At 44.6% G+C, this 27,486-nt stretch overlaps 1 protein-coding gene and 1 long non-coding RNA gene across 2 annotated transcripts; both read left to right on the top strand.

Annotated features, from left to right (window-relative positions):
- Positions 1–9,768: 9,768 nt before the first annotated feature.
- Positions 9,769–14,247, top strand: LOC113836537. Its single transcript, XM_035441660.1, is given in 2 exon segments — positions 9,769–14,185; positions 14,239–14,247. Coding segments are annotated over 2 exon segments (4,329 nt in total). The 5' UTR covers positions 9,769–9,865.
- A 29-nt stretch (positions 14,248–14,276) lies between these two features.
- On the top strand, positions 14,277–15,120 carry LOC113835120. The gene is made up of 2 exons (XR_004769239.1): positions 14,277–14,425; positions 14,729–15,120. It is a non-coding gene; the product is annotated as an uncharacterized LOC113835120 (long non-coding RNA).
- The last annotated feature ends 12,366 nt before the right edge of the window (positions 15,121–27,486 follow it).

Raw genomic sequence — 27,486 nt, 5'->3', positions numbered from 1 at the left:
ATCTGTAAAAGAAAAGGAATTTGTCTCAGGGAGGCCCCTGGACTCCCATTATATCAAGTGTCACGTGTAGAAAGGGGTTTAACTAATCTTGTCGGTAGCCATCGGGCTCCATTTTCTTTAGAATTATAAATGCAAGCTGAGCCTTTGCCCCAAATTAAAACGGGGTCGGGTCCATTCCATATTCCCGTAATGGGATCTTTCCATAGAGCTTTTGCATATCCCTGACGAGTCTCTGGGTGCCAATGCCTATCCGCTGCAGATCTTCCCTGCTCATCAAGGGTTAAGAAATTCAAAACAAAAAGGGCATGAGCAAGAATAAGTTTTTGATTGCCTTTATGGGGAAACAAAATTTCTTGTGACTTTAGCCTATTAATGGTATTTTTTTAAGGTTTGATGGGCCCGTTTCACGATGCCTTGCCCTTGGGGATTGTAAGGAATCCCGGTAACATGTTTAATTCCCAATTGTAAACAGAACTGTTTAAACTTTGTGCTGGTATATCCCACTTTGTGCTGGTATATCCCGGGCCATTATCTGTTTTTATCGAAACAGGCTGTCCTAACATGGCAAATGTATGTAACAAATGGCTTATAACATCTTTGGCAGCCTCTCCAGTGTGGGCAGAGGCAGAAATGAACCCACTATAAGTATCGATAGTGACATGAACAAATTTAAGCTGTCCAAAAGCAGGGACATGTGTAACATCCATTTGCCAAAGTTGACCCTGAATTAGACCTCTGGGATTTACCCCTATATGAGGTTCTGGTAAATATATCAGGCAGTTTTTGCAGGATTTAACAATTTCTCTGGCCTGATCCCTGGTGATGGAAAACTTTTGTCTTAAAGTCTGGGCATTAAGATGATGGAGTCGATGGGCCTCCTGTGCGACTGCCACCCCATTCTGTTCAAAGAACAGAACTTGTGGGGCTTGGGTAGCGGCATCTAATTCATTTCCCAATGCTAGTGGTCCAGGTAAGCCTGTATGGGCACGAATATGGCCAATAAAAAAGGGAAAAGCCCTCTGGCGTATTAGCTTTTGTATTTCTGAAAACATCTTAAAGGTAAAAGTTTGAGGCTGAATTGTAGGTACCATTTCTAATATTTGTAAGGCCCCTACCACATAACGGCTGTCAGAATATAAGTTGAGTGGATAATGGGCAAATTTCTTTAATACCATCAAAGCGGCATAAAGCTCAACCAATTGTGCTGAGGTAAAGGGTATACTAAAGACAACTTCAGTGCCCTCGAAAACATAGGCAGCTTGTCCATTTTTTGAGCCATCTATGAAGACCGTATGGGCACCTGGGATAGGTTCCAATTTTGTATTTTGGAGGAAGACAAAGGGAGTGCAGGAAAAGAATTGGAGCAACTTATTGCTCGGTAGCTGGGTATCAAATTTCCCCATGTAGGAGCAAGCAAGGACGGCCCAGTCAGGGTGATGGCAGGCCAGCCAGTCTAAATTGTTTTTATCATAAGGCTGTACAACCGTTTCAGGTTCTTTTCCGAAATATCTGGTAGAAGTTTTTAATCCTAATATTATCAATTGGCAAATCAAAAGGGGATAGGTAGGGAGCACTTTTCTCTTAGCAACAGGGAGATGTATCCAGAGCAGGGGAACAGGGTCCTGCCAAAGCAAGGCTGTGGGAGAAAACTCTGTGGAGAACACTATTAAATGTAGGGGCTGAGTGAGAGAAAAGTATCCAATATGTTGGGACATAATGGCGGCCTCCACCCTCTCAAGGGCTTGTAATGCCTCAGGGGTAAGTAATCTAGGGGAGAGGGGGTCGGCGTCCCCCTTTAACACATCTTCAAGAGGGCGAATGTCTCCTTTAGTTAACTGTAAGTAAGGGCGCAGCCATTTAATGTCTCCCAAAAGTTTTTGGAAGTCATTGAGGGTGCGCAATGAACCTCTTTTTATTTGAAATTTTTGTGTGTGAAGAAGTTCTGGGCAAAGCTCAAACCCCAAAAACAAAAAGGGGAATCTTGTTTGAATCTTATCAGGGGCAATACAAAACCCTCTCTCCTGTAAGGCCTGAACCATAAGCATGGCTATCATATTTGTTTCTACAATGGCCTTGGCAGCTATCAAAATATCATCCATATAATGAATTATATAGGCCCCAGGAAACCTAATTCTGAAAGGGTCAATTGTCTGAGCAACATACTTTTGGCAAAGGGTAGGTGAATTAGCCATACCTTGGGGCAAAACTCTCCATTGAAATCTGGGTTTGGGGCCTACCCGATTAACAATAGGAATAGAAAAGGCAAATCTCTTGCAATCATCTTTATGAAGGGGAATGGAGTAACTTTGGCATATCCTCTAGGGATAGCCACAGGTGTGGGCTTATACTGGCTGGGCAGTTGCGGGCAAAGTGCCCCAGCTCACTGCATTTGAAGCAGGTTTTTGAGGTGTTTGACTTATTGGCTACTGGGTGGAGCATGGCCCCTATGGCTAAACTGATGGATTTTGAAAGTTTATGTTCGAAAGAATCAACATCATTACAGATCCTAATCATGCCATGGAGGTCTGTTGTCTTTATTTTTCCTCTCAAGGCAGCCTTGCAGGCAGAATTGGCATTTTCAAAGGCAAGTTGTTTAATTATAATATCATCAGTACCGTTTTCCCCTAGTATTCTTTCGGCAGCCTCCAAAAGTCTAGCTACAAACTGAGCATAAGGTTCACTTGCCCCTTGGATGATTTTAGAGAGAGAGGCACCGACGGGTGCCGGGGGAATGGCCCGCCAGGCCGCTAGGGCAGCCTGGGTGGCTTGACTTAACAGCCCGGTGGGGAAAACTTGCTGTATGCCTTTGGCGGCGTATTTCCCTCGGCCGGCCTGTCAGTTTGTCTAAAGTCCATGAGGCTGTTGCGGCATTTTGTTTATTTACCGCGGCTTGTGTCTCTAACCTTTCTAGGAGCTCCGCCTTCCAAGTCAAAAACTGGCGGGACAGCACTTGATTGGGTAATTTTTGTCCATTTAGTGGGGAGAAGGTACCCCCCTTTGGCCCAGACTCTCCAAAATGGAGATGGTGAACGGGGCCGCAGGGCCATAGTTTTTTTACTGCTGAATGTAATTCTTTTAAATGTTTTATCTTAAGGGTCCTGACTATGCGTGACACTGAAGCCTCAGGCATGTTTTGTTCTATTTCTTCAATTTCCTCATCAGACCCAGGTGGGCTCTCATGGTCAGGTGTCTCAGTATCCGGGGCAGACGAATCAGCCTGACCAGTGTGATCCCGTCTTTGGCCCCCAGATCTAGTTATGACAGGGAAAGAGAAGGAGAAAGGTCGCCGCTCCTTTACCGGTTCGGGGTTCTTTGAATTTTTCTCTGAGTGGCGGGCTACTGATGGGGGTCCATCAAGTCAGCTCGCAATGTTTGAACTTGGTCAGAAAGGTCTTTCAACTCCTTTTGAAGGGTGATAACCTCTTTTAAATGCGAAATTTGGGTGGACAGGGAGCATTTAGTGGCAAGGAGATTCTCACCAAGGGAGGGGACAATGCCTGGGCCCCAGGGTGAGCGGCAAAGGGAGGGGCTGTGGGGATCTCAGGAGGGACATATGGGGGCGGCTGGTGCCAGCTGAGTCTCTTAACCCTATTTCTTTGGGGAACCTGTTCGACAGGAGCCACAAACGGGGGATTATACCTTTCACTTTCATATTTAGCAGCCTCTTCCGCTAAGTCGGCCTCTTCTGCGGGGTCCAGCCAGCTTTCTACCCTATCTTTATGAATAACAGGGTACAATTTTGTCTTTATAGGGGGGGTTATCAGCAGGGGGTCTAAATTGTTTTCTGAAATTTCTTTATCTATAAGGGAAGGAGTATGTGACTCCGGGCGGGCGCACTTGTCCTCCATTTTATTATGAGTTTTTCCTTCCTCATAACTCTCAGACAATTCAGTCAAGAAATCCTCTGCCAAGGCCAATAAATGAGAAACTTTTCCCTCCTTTTCAGAGTCCTTAAGAATGTCTCTAATACCTCCATAAAAACTGAAAAATAATTCTGTTATTTCCTCTGCTTTTTTGAGGAGGCCATTAATATCCTCTCATCTGCCAAATTTTATAGAATCATCCATAGATTTCTCATGTCTCTAAGCTAATGCTATAGGCTTTTGCTAACTTTTTAATTGACTGTCTCCTAGGGCTCAAATAATAATTTCTCCTGTTAAGACATTGACTGACTGGCTGGATGCTCTTTTTGACCCTATTAAAGTGATTTTGATATTTTTTAAACTATATCCGAGGCAATGTAAATATCTCTAATCATATCCAAGGCAATTTAGGCATTTTCATTCATTTGCATTCATAAATTCACAATCACATCACGCATCCAGGTGTGGCCACACCGTTCATTCATAACTTGCATACGTCTCACATTTCTCCTTTTGCCTAGGTTATGATCAGCTTGTAGAAAAGAAAAATCCCTAATTGAAATTTCTAACATAGTAGCTTATAGTCAATCGCTGTAATATGAGCATCCAAAATTTGAACAATTTTAAGCTTAAATACGTTGCCTTTTCTTTTCTATAAGTCTCAAAAACAGTCTGGCTGTTTCAATAGCATTTATATACATTAATCAGCCATCAACCATGGAGGCATCTCACAAGGCTGTAAGTTGCAGCCCCCAAGCTTAACCGCCTCTAAGAAATGCTGCCAGCAGCATTTCTCGCTGTGGGCGAAGTAACTCTCCCAACCTTTTCCCAGGTCTGGGGAGCTATGTCTGGCCCCATTAAAATCAACCATAGACAAGCTTTATCAATAAAACAAAAAAAAATGAACTAAATCTTTCTTTTTGACTCTTATTTCTTTTTATCTTACTCCTTTTTATCTTTCTTTTTAACTCTTATCCCCCTCTCCCGTAAATTTCTCTTTATCTCTCTAATAAAGAGGACCTCTTTAGAGGCCGTCTTGCCCATGACTATAATCGGACAGCATTACTCACCTCAAGACGCGGTGCACGAGTGATGCAGGGCATCTCTACCTTCGGTCGGCTAGCCTCTTCTTTTGGTGCTGTCCGGTGACCACCGTGCCTTGAGCCCCACGTTGGGCGCCACTTGACCCATCCAGCAGGCCAGGTAATTTAGTGGGTCACGAGGAGGTATCACCTAGGAGTCAATGGGGGTGAGAGGGAGAGGAGACCAAGCGCATAAAGAAAGACAGAGTCGGTCTGAGTCGCGTCAAGGTCTCGTTTATTGAAGGGTAAAGCTTGCTTATGTGCAGGGGATTTTGCTCGGGGCGGGGTAGGAGGGTAGGAGGAATGGAAAAAAATTTAAGAGGAAGTGCAGATAAGGTTGGCCTTGGCCCATGTCCTTGTGACCGGTCAACCGCAGCCGATTCCGAGAAGTAAAGGAACATGTTTTGAGCAACATATCTAAAAGAACATCTTGTGGTTAGAACAGGTCAGAGAGGGTGGCTGTGCAAGGTCTTGCTCGGGATTCTCTTTGGCCCTCAACAATCATTCCTGGCATTCTGTGTGTTTCAAAACTATTGGTAAAGAGCTGGCATCAGGAGAGGTGGAGGAAGGGTCCCCAGCAGAAGAATGCCTTCTGTGGCAGTGCCAGGAAGTGACTTGCAGGAAGGGTAACTTTCCTTGATCTGCACTGTCCCTTGATCTCTTTTACTTTACCAATGAACATCAGTACAAATCTCAACTCTCCAAGTCACCCAGATTGCCACATCTCCCTTGCCAGTACACCCCCATTAAAACAGAAACATCTGAAGCTGCCAAGGGCTGCTGTATCTGTCATATAAATGAGTGATATATATTCAAGGGTAATGTATTATGCTCAGAGCTAGTAAGGATCTTGACTATTTTCCCACAGCCCCTGTACTGAAAAGTGTGGTCTTCAGCCTGTGGTGCTATGGGAAGTCATGGAAGATTTAGGGAGATAGGCTCTTTGAAGGGGACCCTTCCTTTCTCTTTTACTTCTTGACTTTCATGGAGTAAAATGCCTTCTCTACCTGATTCCCTCTCACAATGTGCCAAAAGAGGACCAAAGTAACTAAGTAACTGTGGACTGAAATTTCTGAATTCATGAGTCAAATATCAACTTCCTTTAAGTTGATATAGTGTCTCTTTTCCTAGGGAGATATGAACACATACTAGTCACCCACTATAGGACACTACCAGCAGACCAAAGAAACAACACAAGTCCAGCTTGGTGAAACAAGTTTACTGGAGTTACTTACAGGAGCACGGGTAACTCAAAGGCAACTGTGTCACCAAAAAGCCCATCTGGGCATGGACAATGATTCATGAAAGTGCTGTCCCTGTACAACTTGCAGGAGGTTCCTATCCATCAAGTTATTCACAGCTAATATCAATTTGAGAAGGAACCTTGTGAACTTTGAAAACTTGTGACTTTCCAAAATTTAATGAGATTCCTGAGTCTGGTAAATATTTCATTGGCTTCCTGAGTCTCAGGAACTTCATTCGTCCTTTAGAGAAGATTTTTTCAAATTGGAGGAGATAGCTCTACAGCAGCTATTTTCCCCCAATATTGTGTCACAATGCAGAACACTTACACATTCAAAATAGTTTACATCTGTTACAAAATAATAGCAGGATAGTTGATTGATGGCAAGGGAGGTGGCTTGGTGGGGAAAACATAGAGTACTTGCTTCACAAGGATGAGTTCAGATTCTGTGAGTGCCAAAGTTATGTTTTTACTGTGCCTAAGTGATCCATAAAACAAAATGCTTCTAACTTGTAACCCCCTGCCCAAGGACAGACGCTTCCTGTGTGTTTTCACTCCCCTAAACAAGTTTGTTTGACCCATCTGCACTGGATGTGCTTGATCTGATCACATATGGGTGGGAGGTATGCAGACAAGAAATACATCAGGATGAATGCTTGCCCCTGATTGGACCTGATGGAAAATACTGTGGCCTTATGGGTTTGCATTTTTAAGCTTCTACAAAATATGACTCATTGCCATTTTCTGGGAACCCAGGAATGGACCTGGCCAGAGTCCATCATCCTGGCCAGTATTTAATTAAAGCTTTTTCACAATTGGCTCAAAATTGTGGTAACAGTCCTATCCTCAACTAGTGGGATTAACAATCCTCAGAGAACATGTAACATTGGACACTGTAATGTGTTTCTGTAATGCCAATGTTCCTAAGATAAAAGTGAAACTAAAGACAGGAGAATCCATGGAAGCTCACAGGCAGCTGGCCTGGTGTTAACTATTGTCAACAACAAAGAAGCCCTGTCTCAAGCAAGCTGGAAGGTGAGAACCAAGAACCGAAGTAGTCCTGTGACCTCTGCACACACTAGAACATAAGCACATCCATGTGCATATGCTCATACACCCAAAGAATATAATAGTTAAACACAAGCACTGTGGAAAACAAATGCTGTAGTTAAGAGAGGATGATTGAATTTAACATATTTTCACCTTCAAATCAGAATCTCCTACCTTTTTCTTTTACATTTTGATTGAGATCATTGAGCAAATAATAAACCTAAAGACATGACAGATGGCTTCAGATTTTAGTAATAAATCATCACATATTCTGGCCATTGGCTAATTATTTTGTAATCTGCATTGACACAGAGTTTTGGAGATGTGTTCATGTGTGATCAAGGGCAATCACTGGGGAAAAACTCAGAAAATGTCTAGATCACAGCCTCAGGGAATCAGGGTAGAGAAGTGAAGATGGAGAAACTTGGAAGCTTACATGGCCTCCCTTCTCCTCTACTGCATTTCCAAATTGAAAACAAAAATCCTTCACAGCATAGGCAATTTAGGGATCTGTTTCTTGGCATAATCTTATTATTTTTATGTTCAGAACTCTGTCATAATTATAAAATCAAATGTAACCTGTAGGATTTTATTCACTGAAGTTTGAAGATGTTCTGATTTTCTAGTGTATTTAATATGCCTACATATTTGACATTTGGCTTAATTAAGTAGTCATCACAGAAATTACTGTGAAATTTAGTAACTTAAAACAGCTACTATTTATTACTTCACAACATTTCTGAGGTCAGAGATCAAGGAATGGCTCACATGGCTTAATTGGAGTTTGGATTTTCTCATGAGGGTATAATCAGCCTGCCAGTCAAGTTTGAATCAAAGGACTGAATTCAGTGGTACATGCCTGCATTCTCAGATCCCTGGGAGGCTGAGGCAGGGGGCTCACTTGAGTTCTAGAGTTCTGACAAGCCTGAACAGCAAGCTGAGGTCACCTCTCAATAAAACAAACAACTAGAGATGAGCTGAATTGAAAGACTTGGTTAGGACTAGAAGCATCACTTCCTAGGTAGCTCACTCTAGAAGACTCACAGAAAGTCTCAGATCCTTGCCAGGTGGACAGCTCTATCAAACTATTTAAAAACGGCATCCAGCTTCCACTAGAGTGAACATCCAATAGAAATAGGGTGCTACCTTGTGCGGTCTTGTCTCTAAGTTGTGTGCTGTCATGCAATTCTAGTTAAAGCCTATATCGTAAACAGGGTGAGGAGCAGGCTCTTCCTAGAGGAAGTAGTGTCAAGAAATTTTATATGCCATCTGATACACAAAACAATTCTATTTAAAAGTAGGAGCTGCTTTGGGGTCTGAAAAGATGGCTCAGCAGGTAACAGTACATAGTGGTCTTCTAGAGGAGACAAGTTAAGTCCCCAGTACCCTTGTCAGAGGTTCAAAACCTCCTAGAACTCTACCTCCAGGGATATCTAAGCCTTTAGCATCTGCGGATATTGCACTCACGTGCACATTCCCAAACAAACACACACACACATACACACATAATTTTAAATAAATCCTTAAAAAGTGGAAAGGGAAAATGAACTTCAATGGAAATACTTTTCACTTCATTCATTTCACTTCATTCATTAAGCATTAGTTAACTAATATTACTAATTTTAGTAATTAGTAATATTAGTAATATTAGTTATATTAGTGAAAATTAGTAATATTAGTTAACCAATGCTTAATATTAGCAAATTACAATATCACAAGTATATTTTAATATATAAAACCAACTGTCAAAAAAATAAACTCCCCTAAGCAATATTGAAGGACTTTAGAATTAACAAAGAAATAACTAAGAAGAAAAACAATCCTCTCACCCTAAGAACAGGGAGACCTGACTTAAAACCTAACCAAGGTCACAATGACCCAAGCCCCTGGAATTTCTTAGCTGGCAGATATAACTCCCTTACAAGGCCACAAGACAACCTAACTGAATACCAAGAATTCCTAGAGGGCCACCCTGCCCTAGGGTCATGAAGATAGAAACAGACTATCCCACTGAGCCAGGAGACCATCCGGCCCCAAAGATAAGAGATCTCCAAAGGATCTGTGACTCTGGTCACGTACCCAAACCCCTAAAATCCTATGGTTTTTTCTCCTATAAAAGGAGCCTGCTTTAGAGGAACAGGGCTTCTTCTTTGTCTGTCGGACTGGGAAGCCCGTTTGCGCAAACGTCCCATAATAAACTTACCTCTTGTTTTTGCATCAGCTGGACTGGACATTGAGTGTTTTTGGGGGGATCATCCGATTTGTAGAGACTCCTCGGTCCGAGGGTCTTTCATTTGGAGGCCCCAGCGAGATCAGGACACCCCCCAGACTCAATTTCACAGCCAGTTGGAGGTAAGACAGTCTATGTATTTGTGTGTATGTGTCTCTGTGTCTCTGTGTCTTTGTGTCTTGTAAGGAGTTTTGGTTCGGCCCAGACGAGAGTCTGAGGGCCATTTGGAGGAGGGAGAAGAGACGAAGTCTCATTTCTCTGGGGAAGTGGCCGCCCCGGACTTTGCCTCCCTCCCGCTTTGTAACTTGTTTGGCGCCAACTGTCCACCGCGGTCCGTCCTGTCTGTTGTATTTCGTTCCACTGTGCTTGTTATTCGTGTCAATCTCTGCTTCTCCCCATGGGTCAGCAACTAACTACCCCCTTAAGTTTGACTTTAGGTCACTGGCAGGATGTTTTGAGCCGAGCACGCAAGGAATCAGTAGAGATCCGGAAGAAAAAGTGGCAGACTCTCTGTTTCTCGGAATGGCCTGCTCTCAATACAGGCTGGCCGAGAGACGGTACCTTTGACCTCACTACTATCTTACAGGTCAAAACTCGTGTTTTCCAGCCAGGACCTTGGGGCTACCCCGACCAGGTACCCTATATTGTCACCTGGGAGAGCCTGAGCCGTGATCCTCCTCCCTGGGTCAGGCCCTTCCTCCCACCCCGTCTTTCGGGCCCCCGCCCGACACCTCTGCCTTCGCCTGCTCCACTTATCCCTACTCCTTCTGCACCCCCTTCGACTTCTTCCCTGCTCCCCTTGACAGAGCCCCAATCTCCCAACCCTAGGCCCAAAGCCCCTGCCGTCTTGCCCGATACACAGGAGGATCTCCTCCTCCTGGACTCCCCTCCTCCTTACCCTAATGCTGAGCAGGCAGCATCCCAGCTCCCAGCAGCTGACCAGAGCCCCCCACCACCGAGCTCTACTACCGGAGACCCTGGGGACCCGTCGCCACCGTCCACCCGACTTCGATCTCGAAGAGACAGAACACTGGAGGGGCCTGACAGCTCTGGAATCTCCCAGGCTTTTCCCCTCCGGTTGATGGGGGAGGGGCGTTACCAATACTGGCCTTTCTCCTCTGCGGACCTTTATAATTGGAAGGCACATAACCCCCCCTTTTCACAGGACCCCCAGGCCTTGACAGGTCTTATTGAATCTATCCTCATCACCCACCAGCCCACCTGGGATGATTGCCAACAGTTATTACAAATTCTCCTCACAACCGAGGAGAGACAACGGGTACTCCTAGAAGCCCGGAAGAACGTCCCGGGGCCAGATGGCAGACCCACCCAGCTCCCAAATGAAATAGATGAAGTCTTTCCCTTGATCAGACCGACAGACTGGGACATCAACACAGCAGCCGGTAGGGAGCGTCACCGTCTTTATCGCCAGACTCTGTTGGCGGGTCTCAAAGGGGCAGGAAGGCGCCCCACAAATTTGGCCAAGGTACGTGCGGTAGTTCAGGGCTTGGAAGAGACCCCCGCAGGGTTTCTAGAGCGTTTGATGGAAGCCTACAGAATGTATACACCCTTTGACCCCCAGGCTCAGGATAGGGAAGCAGATATAATCATGTCATTCATTGGACAATCGGCGCCTGACATACGCACAAAACTACAGCGCCTTGAGGGGCTACAGGGGTACACCCTTCGAGACTTAGTAAAGGAAGCAGAAAAGATTTTCAATAAGAGAGAGACTCCCGAAGAAAAGGAAGAAAGATTACGAAAGTTACAGGAGGACAGGGAGAATGTAAGAGACAAAAAGCAAAACCAAGAGCTAGCTAAAATTTTGGCCACTGTAGTTCAGGGATCAGAACATAGACCAGGTCAGACAGGGAACCTGGGAGACAAAAGGAGAACAAGAGTGGAGAGAAACCAGTGTGCTTATTGCAAGGAAAAAGGACATTGGGTCAAACATTGCCCGAAGAATCCAAGGCGGAAGCCCACCCCCATTCTCCCTCTGGAAAAGGGAGATTAGGACAGTCAGGGCCAGGTGCCTCCCCCTGAGCCCCGGGTAACTCTTAACGTCGGGGGGCAACCCGTAACTTTCTTGGTAGACACGGGAGCTCAGCACTCAGTCCTGACTCAGACCCAGGGACCCCTGAGCACCCGGACAGCCTGGGTCCAGGGTGCCACCGGAGGAAAGCTACATCGATGGACAACTGAACGTAAGGTCCACCTGAGCACTGGACACGTGACTCACTCCTTCTTGCTGGTGCCTGAATGTCCTTACCCCTTATTAGGGAGAGACCTCCTCTCTAAAGTGGGAGCCCACATTCACTTCCATCAGAAGGGTGCCACCATCACAGGAGAGGGGGGACAACCCCTCCAGGTACTGACCTTAAGGCTCGAGGATGAATATAGACTTCTAGAGGATCCCTTACCCCCCTCGCCAACCATGGAGTCTAGCTGGTTAGAAAAATATCCCCAAGCCTGGGCAGAAACAGCAGGCATGGGGTTGGCAAAAAAACAGCCTCCTTTAATTATCAACCTCAAGCCCTCAGCCACTCCAGCGGCCATTAAACAATATCCTTTGAGCCAAGAGGCCCGGGAAGGAATCAGGCCACACATTAATAGACTATTACAACAAGGCATCCTTAGGCCCTGTCACAGCCCTTGGAATACCCCCCTTCTCCCCATAAAGAAACCAGGTACGGGAGAGTACAGGCCCGTTCAAGACCTTCGGGAGGTCAACCGGAGAACTGAGGACATCCATCCGACAGTGCCCAATCCTTATAACTTGCTGAGCATGTTGCCTCCGAGCCACATCTGGTACACGGTGCTAGATCTTAAGGATACATTCTTTTGCCTCAGACTGAGTCCCCAGAGCCAGCCCATGTTCGCGTTTGAATGGAAGGACCCGGAGACTGGGTTTTCTGGCCAGCTCACTTGGACATCGCTCCCCCAGGGGTTCAAAAACTCACCAACTCTCTTCGATGAGGCCTTACACCAAGACCTAGCAGACTTCCGGATCCATAACCCTAACCTGATTCTGCTTCAATACGTAGATGACCTCCTCCTGGCAGCGGAATCTGAAAAAGACTGCCTCCAAGGTACCGGGGCCTTACTGCAAAAGCTGGGGGAATTGGGGTACAGAGCTTCAGCAAAGAAAGCTCAACTTTACAGGGAACAGGTCACCTACTTAGGATACCGGCTCCAGGGTGGCCAGAGATGGCTAACAGAGAGCCGTAAGCAAGCTGTAGCCCTGATTCCAGCACCCAAGAGCTCCCGGGAAGTTCGGGAATTCCTGGGCAGCGCAGGGTTCTGCCGTCTCTGGATCCCAGGTTTCGCAGAGCTGGCAGCCCCACTATATCCTCTGACTAAGGCTAACACCCCTTTTTCATGGACAGAGGAGCATCAGAAGGCCTTTGATGGCATCAAAAAGGCCTTACTGTCTGCCCCTGCACTAAGCCTCCCCAACATAAACAAGCCTTTCACCCTTTATGTGGACGAAAAGGCTGGGATGGCAAAAGGGGTCTTAACACAACAGCTCGGACCCTGGAAAAGACCTGTAGCATACTTCTCTAAGAAATTGGACAATGTGGCCATGGGCTGGCCCCCCTGCCTCCAGATGGTGGCTGCTGTGGCGGTTCTGACCAAGGACGAGGACAGATTGACTCTGGGTCAGCAACTCACAGTGATAGCCCCACATGCGATTGAGGCAGTGGTCCGACAACCCCCCGATCGATGGCTTTCGAATGCACGAATGACACATTACCAGGCTCTGCTCCTCAACCCAGACAGACTGCGATTCGGGGCAGCAACATCCTTAAACCCAGCCACCCTCCTTCCGGATGCGGATGCCGAAACTGCTCTGCCCCATGACTGCCGCCTAATCCTGGCCGAGACCTGCGGAGCCCGAGAAGACCTGATGGATCAACCGCTACAAGGAGCCGAGCACACCTGGTTCACAGACGGGAGCAGTTTTCTGCAAGACGGTATACGAAAGGCAGGGGCGGCGGTGGTGGACGGGCAGACTACAATATGGGCCAGTGCCTTGCCGCCAGGAACCTCAGCCCAGAGAGCAGAGCTGATTGCCCTGACCCAAGCACTCAAAATGGCTGAAGGTCGTAGAGTCAATATCTACACAGACAGCCGCTATGCCTTCGCTACAGCCCATGTACATGGAGAAATTTATCGGAGACGGGGACTTTTGACTTCAGCAGAAAAAGACATTAAAAATAAGACTGAGATCCTAGAGCTCTTGCAGGCTCTTTTTCTGCCACGAAGATTGAGCATTATACACTGCCCCGGACACCAGAAGGGAAATGACCCAGTGGCTAGAGGGAACCGAATGGCTGATGAAGAGGCCAGAAAAGCAGCCTTGGGGCCACAAGTCCTCTCCCTAAAGACCTCTGATCCAACCTCATGCCAAGGATTCGAATACACGGACAGCGACTTAGAAACAGTTCAGAGTCTGGGGGCCAACTATGAGCAGGAGGCAAACGTCTGGCGCTACCAAGGAAAAATTCTATTGCCACAGGGGGCCGCTAAGGAACTTTTGTCACAACTACATCGATGGACCCACCTCGGGCACAAAAAGCTAAAAGCCCTTCTACAACGGGAAGAACAAACCTACTATATCCACAACCCCAATGCTCTCATCCAACAGATCACTAGCACCTGTACCCCCTGTGCAAAGGTGAATACAGGACGGTTCAAGTTGCCTGAGGGAACCAGGGTAAGAGGAGAACGTCCAGGGATCAACTGGGAAGTTGATTTCACCGAAATCAGACCTGGTAGCTTTGGGAACAGGTACCTCCTGGTTTTCATAGACACCTTTTCAGGATGGACTGAGGCTTTTCCTACTAAGCATGAGACCGCCCAGGTGGTGGTCAAGAAGATTCTTGAAGAGATCTTTCCGAGGTTCGGACTGCCTAAGGTAATAGGGTCCGACAACGGACCTGCCTTTGTCTCCCAGGTAAGTCAGTTGGTGGCCAAAACATTGGGGATCAATTGGAAATTACATTGTGCATATCGCCCCCAAAGTTCAGGTCAGGTAGAACGGGCAAACCGAACAATTAAAGAGACCCTGACCAAATTAGCCTTAGAGACTGGCGCTAAGGACTGGGTACAGCTCCTGCCCATGGCCCTATTTAGGGTTCGGAATACCCCCTCGGTACATGGGCTCACACCTTTTGAGATTTTGTTCGGAGGACCCCCACCTATTATGGATGTGTTCCCTGCTGATCCTAACCACTCCGTTAACCCCCCATCCCTCCAGGCCCGACTACGAGCACTCCAGATTATTCAAAACCAGATCTGGAAACCATTGGCTGCAGTGTACCAGGCCGGAAACCCTGCTGTACCTCACCCCTTCCAGATTGGGGACTCCGTATACATCAGACGCCACCAGTCTAAGACTCTTGAGCCTCGCTGGAAAGGCCCCTACACCGTGCTTCTGACCACCCCCACGGCACTAAAGGTGGACGGGATCGCAGCATGGGTCCACGCCTCACATGCCAAGAAGGCCAACACCAGCGAGAATTGGGTGACGAACGAGACCCCAAAATGGAAACTACAGCGCACTCAAAACCCACTCAAGATAAGACTTTTACGCGATGTTTAATCATTTCACTATGCTCGATGCTTTTCCATTTCTCAGCCCTAGTTAAAGGAGCCCCACATGCCCCCCAGCAGCTAACTTGGCAGGTGATATCCCAGACAGAGGAGGTCGTCTGGTCAGTCACTAGCCTTCAGCCCCCCGGTACTTGGTGGCCTACACTCACCCCTGATTTTTGCCATTTAGCCGCAGGTCTAGAAACCTGGGATATCCTGACTATAGGAGCAGATGAGATGACAACCTTCAGGGGTAGAGGAAACCGCCGATTTGGCTGTAGTAATAAGATAACCCAGTGTGAGCTAGCCAGACATTGATTTCTATGTATGTCCCCGGGAGGGGCAGCCCCGGGGCTCTGGGTGTGGGGGTTATACTGAGTATTTCTGTGCTAAGTGGGGTTGCGAAACTACCGGGGATGCGTATTGGAAACCCAGCTCCTCCTGGGATCTGATAACTGTCAAGCGGAACTACTCGCAACCCCTCCAATGTAGTCCCCACAGTTTTGGGGACTGGGAGCAAACTTGCAAAGGAACTCTTTGCCTCCCTTTAAGAATTAACTTCACTAACCGAGGGAAGGCAACCTATACGGCCTGGCTAACTGGGAAAACTTGGGGTTTAAGATGGCACATGACAGGAACAGATAGAGGAGTCATATTCAAGGTCCGGTTGCTGATACAGAGCCCTACTCCACGGACGATAGGGCCTAATCCAGTCCTTAGAAACCTAGGAACCCCAAAGCTCCCCCAACCTAGAGCTCTGGCTCGGGCCATTACCCAGGTTCCAACCACCACCAGCCATTCCCTCGCCACTGCCTCCCAAGTAGAAAATATTCCATCTACTAGACAGCGAATTTTTAATCTGGTCAGGGGAGCCTTTTCTGCCCTTAACCAAACCAGGCCAGAGATGACTAACCCTTGCTAGCTATGCCTTGCTTCTGCACCCCCCTACTATGAAGGCATAGCCACCCTAGGGACGTTTAATAGCACCACTGATTCATCTCAGTGTGATTGGGGAGCACACCATAGACTAACTCTTACTCAAGTCTCAGGAATGGGTACCTGCCTAGGGCCTGTTCCCCAGTCTCACCAAGACCTTTGTAACCATACCCTCCCACAGCCTGTGAAACCCACCTACCTGATACCTAGTCCAGGCCTATGGTGGGCCTGCAATACTGGGCTCACCCCTTGCATACATACAAGAGCCCTCAACCAAACCAAAGACTTCTGTGTGCTGATCCAACTGATGCCCCGTGTATTGTACCATCCAGCGGGCTATCTGGAGGACATGTATGGTTCTCATCGGACCCGATATCGAAGGGAGCCAGTATCCATAACCCTAGCTGTTCTGTTAGGGATTGGGGTCACCACAGGGATTGGTACAGGGACCACGGCCCTGGTCCAAGGACCGCAACAGTACAGCGAGCTCAAAAATGCCATGACGGCAGATTTAAAGGAATTAGAAAAGTCAATAACCAGGCTGGAGGAATCACTGGCCTCCCTGGCAGAGGTAGCCCTCCAAAACCGGAGAGGACTAGACCTATTGTTTCTAAAAGGAGGACTCTGCATTGCCCTCAGAGAGGAATGCTGCTTCTATGTAAACCACTCAAGAGTAATTAGGGACTCCATGACAAAACTCAGAGAGAGATTAGCTAAAAGACAGAGGGAGGCCGAAGCTCAACAAGGATGGTTCGAAGGATGGTTCAATAGGACCCCATGGTTGACTACCCTAATTTCCACCCTGGTAGGACCCCTGTTCATTCTCCTCTTACTCCTGACACTTGGCCCTTGTCTCCTCACTAGGCTCCTACAGTTTATACGTAAAAGGTTATCCATCACTCAAGCCCTCGTCCTAACTCAACAGTACCATGCTGTGCCAAGCGCTGAGGTCCCTGATGTTTCTTCTAACCTAAATCTGTAAGTTTTTTTAGGACTCAAGAACGCATTTAAGTATCAGCTGCTGACTACAGCCTGCTCCTAAGGACCATGAGGCCCAGACTATAAACCAGTCGTGCTGCTGCGGACACTCCTGACTCTTCAACCAGCTGCCTCTCCACTGCCTAAATCCCCTTTTCTTTTGACTAACATTTCATTTTTTAGACCCCTAACGACGCCCCAAAGTCAGCAGGAAGTAGTATGAGACAGACGCCGCCCATTTACCTGGTCAAAATGCTATATAAAATTGTCCACTAATAACCCAAGAATGGGTTACCTAAAAAAAAAGGGGGGGGGAAATGAAGGACTTTAGAATTAACAAAGAAATAACTAAGAAGAAAAACAATCCTCTCACCCTAAGAACAGGGAGACCTGACTTAAAACCTAACCAAGGTCACAATGACCCAAGCCCCTGGAATTTCTTAGCTGGCAGATATAACTCCCTTACAAGGCCACAAGACAACCTAACTGAATACCAAGAATTCCTAGAGGGCCACCCTGCCCTAGGGTCATGAAGATAGAAACAGACTATCCCACTGAGCCAGGAGACCATCCGGCCCCAAAGATAAGAGATCTCCAAAGGATCTGTGACTCTGGTCACGTACCCAAACCCCTAAAATCCTATGGTTTTTTCTCCTATAAAAGGAGCCTGCTTTAGAGGAACAGGGCTTCTTCTTTGTCTGTCGGACTGGGAAGCCCGTTTGCGCAAACGTCCCATAATAAACTTACCTCTTGTTTTTGCATCAGCTGGACTGGACATTGAGTGTTTTTGGGGGGATCGTCCGATTTGTAGAGACTCCTCGGTCCGAGGGTCTTTCATTATAACTGAAGATGGAATCTCAAAAAAAAAAAAAATCAAATGATTGCAGGCACACAAAAGAAACGGGAATAAGAACCAACAACAACAACTAAAAGAGCAGTGAGCAACATACTTAAGACCTAATAAATCACCGGGCATTGGTGGCGCATGCCTTTAATCCCAGAACTCGGGAGGCAGACGCAGGCATATCTCTGAGTTCAATGCCAGCCTGGTCTCCAGAGTGAGTGCCAGGTTAGGCTCCAAAGCTACATAGAGAAACCCTGTCTCGAAAAACAAAACAAAACAAAAAACAAACAAACAAACAAACAAAAAACAGTAAGTTCCTTACGTATACCAGTCAAAACACAGAATCAAACATCCACATACCTTATAGGCTGGTTGCAAAAAGCTCATTTTGAGAACAGTGATAAAAACAAATGCACAAATCAACTTACGTAACTGTCTTAGGGTTTTTATTGCTGTGAAGAGACACCATGACCACCACAACTCTTATAAAGAAAACATTCAATTGGGGTGGCTTGCTTACAGTTCAGAGGTTCAGGACTACCAGTCCAGGGATGACAATACCCCATCAATCACTAACCAAGAAATAGTCCTATAGACTTGTATATAATCTGATCTTATGGAGGTATTTTTCTCAACCGAGGCTCCCTCTTTTCCAATGAATCTAGCTTGTGTAGTTGACATAAACTAGCCAGCACACTCAGTATGGCTCTTTTAATTTTTCTGCATTGTAATGTTAGTAGTAGTATATGATAAAATTATGTAATATTAAATGCATATGTATATACAAGTAGGCCCAGCACTGTTTTAATATCACTGTGTTTAATCTACTTGTGATACTACAAAATGCTACCATTGGGAATATATTAGGCATGTGCCTAGCACTGTGACAGATACCTGAGGCAACCATATTCTAAATGGGCCAGGGTTTTTAGTTCACAGTTTCAAAGCCACATTTGGTTGGATGCACAGCTCCTAGGCCTGTGGCAGGGTAGGACATAATGACAGGAGTGTGTGATGAAATAGAACTGCTCACCTCATGGCTATGGGGGCTGGATGGCAGAATCCAACAATCCCCTTACAGGCATGCCCCAATTCCCTAAATATTTCCCATAGGCACTGCCTCTAAAAGGTTCTACCAGTTCCTGAGAGCACCACTCACCTTGGGGACCATGCCTGTAACATAATGTTCTTAAGGTGACATTTCAATGCCTGCTCTAGTAGAGGGAGATGAGGCAAAGTGTTTTTGCTTAGGTAAGGGTTCTCTGTGTGGTACTTCGATAACTCCATGTGAATCTACAATTATCTTGCAATATGAAATTTAATTAAACCTGTGGGGGACCTAATATTGGGCCCTAGGTTCTGGCTGTCAGCAGCGGTGGTGGCACCAGGAAACTCCCGGCCCACTATTGTATTGTTAATTAACACCAGGCAGTAACTTTACCTGGCCTGAGGATAATATGCCTCTTATTTTGCATCTGTATGTGCCTAAGCATCTGAATAGGCCACCACCTGGGCGGAGGTGCTGGTGGTTTAGGGAAGTAACTAGGAACAGGAGATGAGGAGGGAGGCCTGCGAGAGAGAGGACAAAGTTTGGCTGTCTCGTAGAGTTAGCAGGATATTAAGGGACACCAGAAAAGATGGCTAATAAACAAATAGCTCTAATTCCAAAACATGGAACTGAGAGCTCTCTGAAGATGACAAGATGCCTGTGTTTGGTCTTTATCGCTGTGGGGTTTTGGAAAGCTTCCAGGTTCACACACCCCCACTCAGGTAGAATCTCATGGCTGTCGTGGGTTAAAGCTGAGACAAGCCGGGCCACGACATAAACCTTTTATATTTGTGTTTTATAACCAAACATAAAATCTGTTACAACAGTCTTACTGAACACTTAACTACATATTACCACCCCTAAAGCATGGTTTGCTCTCAATATCAAGTTAGTTAGAAGGCTTTAACAAAGGGGTAGGATTCATGGGTGTATCATCTCTTTTTTGTCAAAAGTGTGATTATGTATGCTGGAGGAAGCACATGATTATAATAGACTTCAAGTTACGAAAAGCATTGCCTTACCTGGTGTTATTCTTTTGTGGCGCCAAATGTTATTGTTTTGTTTAAAAAGAAGAAAAGAGAAATGCTGAGACATGAGACATAAGACTGTAAGTTTATTATAAGGCCCGGCAGAATGGGGAGACTAAGAAGAGGAACAGGGGTAAATGGCTGACCGCCATGGCCGGTCGCCATAGAGAGGCAGAGCGAGAGCATAGGTGGGAGACAGAGTAGAGAGAAAGCAGAGACAAAGCAGAGCGGGGAAACAGAGAGCGTAAATGGGCAGGGACTTGTCTTTTAAAGGGGTCCTCTGCACCTGCGTGCAGACTTAGTTGCCATGGAACCTTGGGCTGACCAGAGTACTGCCTGTTCCACCAGGTAACAGGGGCAGGCCAGGATAATGCCTGAACCTTTCATTCCCACCTCTACGTATTATTAAAAAAAGGTGGGGTGTTTAGACATGGCAGGTTAAGGAATAAGGGCGTCGAATTCTCAAGACTGCTTCCTGCTGACGTGGGGGGCGTTGACCATCTTTGGGGGACCTGAGAAGGTTGGGGTGCTGCCACGTCCTGGGGTAGCTGGTTGTTTCATTGCAGTCCAGGCTGTATGGAACTCCCTGGCGCCTCTTAGACCTGGCAAGATGTTGGCAGAGCAGAAGACAAGGTTGAGTTTAGAAAAAAATTTTTTCTTAGGTCCTGGTATTTGAGGGGAAGATTGTAAGATGAGGGAGGGGTTCCTGAGGAGTCCCAAGATGAGTGAAGGGAATTTGGGACCGGGGAAAGGTTGAATATTACCTGGAGTGAATCTGACCTGTTTGGATCTGATTTGGCTCCCTGGAACTTACAAGAATCCTTAGAGTTTGTGGAAACATAAGTATTAGACACATTAGCAGCTTGTTCATGTTAGAAGCTACTTGGCTGAAAGTATTACCATTTAAAAATAGACAGATTTTTTTTTTTTTTTTGGACAATGAAAAGCATCTTAATCTTGACCTTGTAGTTATGATCCTATAGTGGTATTGTTGAACTTTACTATGAACAGTAGCATGAGAAATAGAGAAATCAGGAACATATTTTATTCTTTTTAATGTCTCAACTCACTTTGTCATCACTTAAGCCTTTTTATCCTCAGGCCTTTATAACTACATTTTCAGACCTTCATACATCTTACACTTTCCTATCTTCACATAGATAAACCCTAAAATACCTGTTCCTGGAATCTGTTTTGCTTTAAGCTGGCAAGACTACCAGTCATCAAAAGCATCAGAGTTCTTGAGAAGGATAAGATTTTACCTGAATCAATGATTAAAAAATAACAGAGACTTGCCAGCAGGCTGCATGGACAGCCATCCCCAAGGTCCTCCCCATAGTAGTGGGCTGCAAGACACCTGCCTTCTTGCTGATAGCATGTAACCTGTGGATTAGACTATAGGAAGACTCGCCTACCGTTGGCCCAAGCAAAGCCAGGAAAGTCGATTCTGTTGTCCTCTTGTCCAAGGTCTGAAATACTTTTGTAGCAGTTGAGGTGAAAGGCAGGGTTGCTCAGTGGCCAGCGTTGTCATTAACTCCAGATGAAGTTTCTTCAGTGCCCATCAGTCTTCTCGGAGGAAATGGGGTGGGGCCAGCAGCTGGCCTATCTCTCTGTTATAAAAAGCTTTTTAACATTTTAAATGCCACATTCTCTAGATCTCTGAGCATTTGAGGGCTGTCATCTGTTTAGTATCTCAGCAGTTAAAAGTTTGCCTTTAGTTAGAGAAAAATCCCTTTTTGTAATAAAAGCTGTACCTTTGTAAATGGCTTACAGGATGGACTGAGTGGTATAAATATTTTGTTAGTTTGAAATAGTCCTTTATGATTTTAAACTTTCATCATCATTTAAAGATACATGAGTTAAATTTAAGTTGTATAGACTTAGCTTATATTTTAAGTAAAAGTAGATTAGAACTTTATGACTTTAAATGATTACCATCATTTAAAGATATATAGCAATTTAGAAATATGAGACTTAGCATAGTTTAATTTAAGTTGTATATAGAGTTAGATAAGTATAAAGTTAAATTACAGGTACAGAGACAAGCAGGACTAGATAACAGTAAAAGGGGAACTACATCCGTACATTGTAGCAAATGGACAGGAGATTTAAAGGGAGAGAGTAGATTTAAACAGAGGGCCCTGGAAAGGCACAGTATTTAGTAAACAAGCCATGAATAACAGAGCCAGTGAAAGAAGAAATCACAGACAAAAAATAAAATAAAATAAAAAGCAAAAAGATCTGGCAAAAATAAAAAATCCGGCAGACAGTTTTGCTGGACAGGCCACTGGAGCTGGGCATGCCTACAGGTAGGTCACATGACCAAAACGGCAGGGACCGTAAGCCGCTTTTGTCTGTTTACCTGCTTGTTGGATGAAACCAGAAAGGTTCCTCTATGCATTTCCCATGAGTGAGGCAAGTGGAAAACCGGCAAAAAGCTCCTCTCCGGATGCACGTCTGCCCATGGGAGTTGCCAGGGGCCTGGCCCAGAAGGGGACACAGCTGTCCCAAAACCAAAAAAGGACCCGGCGGTCCGAACCAAAAAAGCAAAAACGCACCACTTCTGGAGCGGGATCCCATGCCTGACCTTCAGGAAATGCACCCAACAAGTAAAAGAAGAAATAAAAAGCAAGATGTCTGGTGGCAGTGCTTGCCCATGCAAGTCACTGAACTGAGTAGGCAGGCCTAAGTTAAGTCATGTGGTTATGACCAAGATGGCAGCCCCCAGGTTAGCCCATGTAGCCAATGGCAGTGACCATAAGCACATTCTCAATTGCCAGAAAAGTTTCAAACCTCATTCATGTGGAAAAATGAAAACCAGCAAACAAACAAAACTCTCAGAGCGTCTCAAGCAGACATTGCCAACCAAGAGGAAACACAGTCAGAGATAGAACAAACAGAACAATGAGGAACATTGCCAGGTGAAAGAAATTTTCCATTGGGAGGCAGAACTCTGCTCATTTACCTACTCGCTGGCAGTAACCAAAAGATCCCGTAAAACATATTTCCCGTGGGCAAGGCCAAAAATGGCCTGAAACTGAAAAACAGACCCAGAGTGAACAGTTCTGGGTCTGTCCCATGGGAAAGGTTCTGGGTATCTTACCGGATTGCAGCGAATAGGCAGATCAGTGAGTTCAAGAGATCCTTAGTTGGAAAAGCGTCGAGTTGAGTTTCGGCATCTCAGGCTGCTGCAGGCAGGAAGAAGTGCCAGGAAAAGCAGAGATGGAAGTGGGTTATGAGTTCAGAGATAAAATGGGAGAAAACTGAAAGCCACACACTGATAGAGAGCCAGATACATTGCCTCTTAGGAAGTAAGACAACACAATAAAAAGGAATAAAGCCCATGTAAACAAGCCTATAGATTCACATATGCCTCAGTCCTGCAAGCTTGGTGCATGGGAGGTGGGTGGAATATAAAACTGATTTTGTCTTCTGTCTGTATGGGATGTGTGTCTGTGTGTCTATTGGTATGCATGTATGACAATCTGCAGTGGTGTAGCTGTCCCTGGCCCCTGTTTTACACCAGCCAGCTTATGTACATTGCTAGCAGTTCAACTTTCTTTAATCTAGAGTCCAACCTTAAAAGTTGCATGGCATGGCCCTGGGAAGGTGGTTCAGTGGCAAAGAACTCTTGCTGCCTTGCAGAGACCAGGGATTCCATTCCCAGCATCCATGGCAGCTCAGATCAGTCTGTAACTCCAGTTCTAAGAAATCTGACGCTGTCTTCTGACCTCTGCAGGTGTCAAGGATGCATTTGGCTCACAGACATATATCTCATAAATATAAATATTAAATTTTTCAGTTTTCTTTTGGAACTTTAAAAGGTAATGCGTTTTATGGTAAATCTAAGGCTATAATCTCTAATTAGATATTAATAAATTTCAGCTGTCAGAAATACATTTTTCAAATATTTTCTGGATTATAATTTGTCCCTACCACCTCATATTTCTAATAAACACAGATGAAGTTAACCACTCTGAGTAAGTGAATAGTGAGCAAGTGAATAGTTCAGGCCTAATGAAAGAGTCTTATAAACATGCTATCTCTTATCTAAAGTATTAGTAGAACTTTTAAGAAATACTTTGTGCTGTGTTTGGTGGCACACACTTTTAATCCCAGCTCTCAGGAGGCAGAGGCAGGTGAGTGTCTGTGAGTTTAAGGCCATCGTGGTCTACCCAGTGAGTTCCAGGAAAGCCAAGACTATGTAAGAGAGTTCCTGTCTCAAGAAACCAAAAAGGAAGGAAGGAAAAGGGAGAGAGGAAGGGAAGGAGGAAGGGAGAGAGGGAGGGAGGGAGGAGGGATGAGGGAGGAGAGAGGGAGAAGACTTAATTGTTGTGTATAAAAAGCATAATAAAATGATATTATCAGTGGCTGCTTTATGTGGCTAAGTTCACTTTAATTTAATTTGTTTTTCCTGCCAGTCTCTTATTTTCCTGATTTGCTTCATTGGCCACCACATATTCCTTCAAAAAGTGGAAAATGTGCTTCTACTCCTCCAGAGGCCAGGCCAGAAGTCTGAACCCCAGGTAAGACTGTTCCCCCTTCTACACACTAACCCAGCATAACTCCAACTGCCCCTCATCTCCTCATCACCATATCCTGGCCAACACCTCTGGAGAAGCCAGGCCAACTTCCTGAAAAGCAGGTCAGCCATCCCCTACTGCCCGACCTGTGCCTCCCCAACATAACCCCAACCAACCCTCTTCTTGTCACCACATCCCAGACCACACCTCTGGCAGGAGCCTGTTCTTCCACCAGAGGCCAGGCTAGCATCCTGAACCCAGAGGATTCCCCACTTATATCAGAGGGCATGCACATAGGTTAGGCAGCACCTCCTGCTGCACCAGAGGCCATCCAGACCATCAGAAGTCCAGCCCACAGAGTGGGCAGAGTCTCTACTCAATGACAGGCCACTACAGCCAAAAGGCAAGAGAGGAAACAGAATCCAAGGAAAAAAAAAAAAAACTATCCAACAAAGACAAATCCAGAAAATGCTCCTAGACCTAAAAATCATTCTGAATCCAGATGCCTAAATGTAAGTGTAAAAACATAATCAACAACAGCCAGGGCAATTATGGTACCACCAGAGCCCAACCACTCCACTACAGCAAGCCCCAAATATTCCAACTCAGCTGAAGCACAAGAAAATGACCTTGAAACCAACTTGATGATGATAATGATGATGATGATGATGATGATGATGATGATGATGATGATGATAGAGGTCCTTAAAGAAGAACTGAATAAATCTCTTAAAGAAACCAAGGAAAAGACAGTAGAAAAATTAGAAGAAATCAATAAATGTTTTAAAGAGTGTCAAGAAAACCAAGAAAAAACAAACAAGCAGTTGACAGTTGATGGAAACAAAACTGTTCAAGACCTAAAAATGGAAATAGAAGCAATAAAGAAAAAATAAACTGAGGGAATTCTGGAAATTTAAAATCTATGTAATCAAACAGAAAGCAGCGTCACCAACAGAACACAAGAAATTGAAGAGACAATCTCAGGTGCTGAAGACAACATAGAATAAATAGATACATTGGTCAAAGAAAATGTTAAATCTAAAAAATTCCTGACACAAAATATCCAGGAAATATGGGATACTATGAAAAAACTAAACCTAAGAAAAAATGGGAATCGAAGAAGAGTCCTAGCACAAAGGAGCTAAAAATATTTTTAACAAAATTATAGAAGAAAACTTTTCTAACCTAAAGAAGGACATGCTTATAAAAGTACGAGAAGATTACAGAACACCAGATAGATTGGATAATAGAAGGAAGATCCCTCACCACATAATAATCAAAACACTAAACACACAGAACAAAGCAAAAATATTAAGAGCTGAAAGAGAAAAGGACCAAATAACATATAAAGGCAGATATATTAGAATTACTACTGACTTCTCAGTGGAGACTCTAAAAACCAGAAGAGCATGGATAGATGTGCTGAAGACTCTAAGAGACCACAGATACCAGCACAGACTAACTATCACAATTGAAAACTTTCAATCACAATAGGTGAAGAAAACAAGGTATGCCATTATAAAGTCAAATTTAAACAATATCTGTCCACAAATACATCCTTATAGAAGGTACTTGAAGGAAAACTCCAATCTAAGGAGGTTAACTACACCCACAAAAATAGAGGCAATAAATAATCTCATACTAGCATAACCCAAAGAGGGAAAACACACACACAAAAATAATAATAATAATAATAATAATAATAATAATAATAATAATAATCAGCTACAACAAAATAACATAAATTAACAATCACTGTTCATTGATATCTCTCAATATCAATGGACTCAATTCCCCCAATTAAAAAAAAAATCACAGACTGACAGAATGGATGTGAAAACATGATCCATCCTTCTGCTGCATACAGGAAACACACATCAAAATCAAAGATAGACATTATCTTAGAGTAAAGGATTGAAAAAGATTTTCTAAGCAAATGGCTCCAAGAAGCAACCTGGTGTAGCTACTCTAATATCTAACAAAATAGACTTTGAACAAAACTTAATCAAAAGAGATAGGGAAGGACTCTTCATAGTCATCAAAGGAAAAAACTCCAAGATGACATCACAATTCTCAACATCTATGACCCCAATGCAAGGGCACCCACATTTGTAAAGTAAACACTACAAAAGCTTGAATCACACATTGACCTTCACACACTGATAATGAGAGACTTTAATACCCAGCTCTTACCAATGCACAGATCATCCAGGCCAAACTAAACAGAGAGATACTATGGCTAACTGACTTATGAATCAAATGGATCTAAGAGATATCTACAGAACATTTTACCCAAACACAAAAGAATACACTTTCTTCTCAGCACCTCATGGAACATTCTCCAAAACTGGCCATATACTGGGTCACAAAACAAGATACAAGAAAATTGGAATAACTCTCTGTATTCTATCATACCACTATGAATTAAAGCTGGATTTCAACAATAACAGAAACAACAGAAAACCTACAAACTCATGAAACCTGAACAACTATCTACTGAGTTACCACTAGGTCAAGGAAAAAATAAAGAAATTAAAGACTTGCTAGAATTCAATGAAAATGAATACACAGCATGCCCAGTGTTGTGCACATAATGGGTATAGGACACAATGAAAGCTGTGCTAAGAAGAAAGTTCATAGCACTAAGTGCCTGCATGAAGAATTTGGGGAGATTTCATAGAACAAAAAAATGCAAACTCACCCTGGAGGAATAGACTCCAGGAAATAGTCACACTAAGGACTGAAATCAATAAAAAAGAAAAAGAAAATAATACAAAGAATCAATGAAATAAAGAGTTGGTTCTTTGAGAAAACTAACAAGATAGAGGAACTTTTATCCAAACTAAAAGGTAGAGGGAGAATATTCAAATAAACAAAATCAGAAACAAAAGGGGGAACATAACAACTGACACTGAGGAAATCCAAAGAATTATTAGGTCATATATCAAAACCCTGTACTACAAAAAAAAAATTGGAAAATCTAAAAGAAATGGACAAATTTCTTATTAGATACCATCTAAGGAAATTGAATCAAGATCAAATAGACAATTTAAATACACTGAGTGG

This window comes from Cricetulus griseus, chromosome 3 (assembly GCF_003668045.3).
Source record: "Cricetulus griseus strain 17A/GY chromosome 3, alternate assembly CriGri-PICRH-1.0, whole genome shotgun sequence".
Lineage (NCBI taxonomy): Eukaryota > Metazoa > Chordata > Mammalia > Rodentia > Cricetidae > Cricetulus > Cricetulus griseus.
The sequence above is the reverse complement of the archived record's forward strand: the minus strand, read 5'-3'. Positions and strand labels throughout refer to the sequence as shown.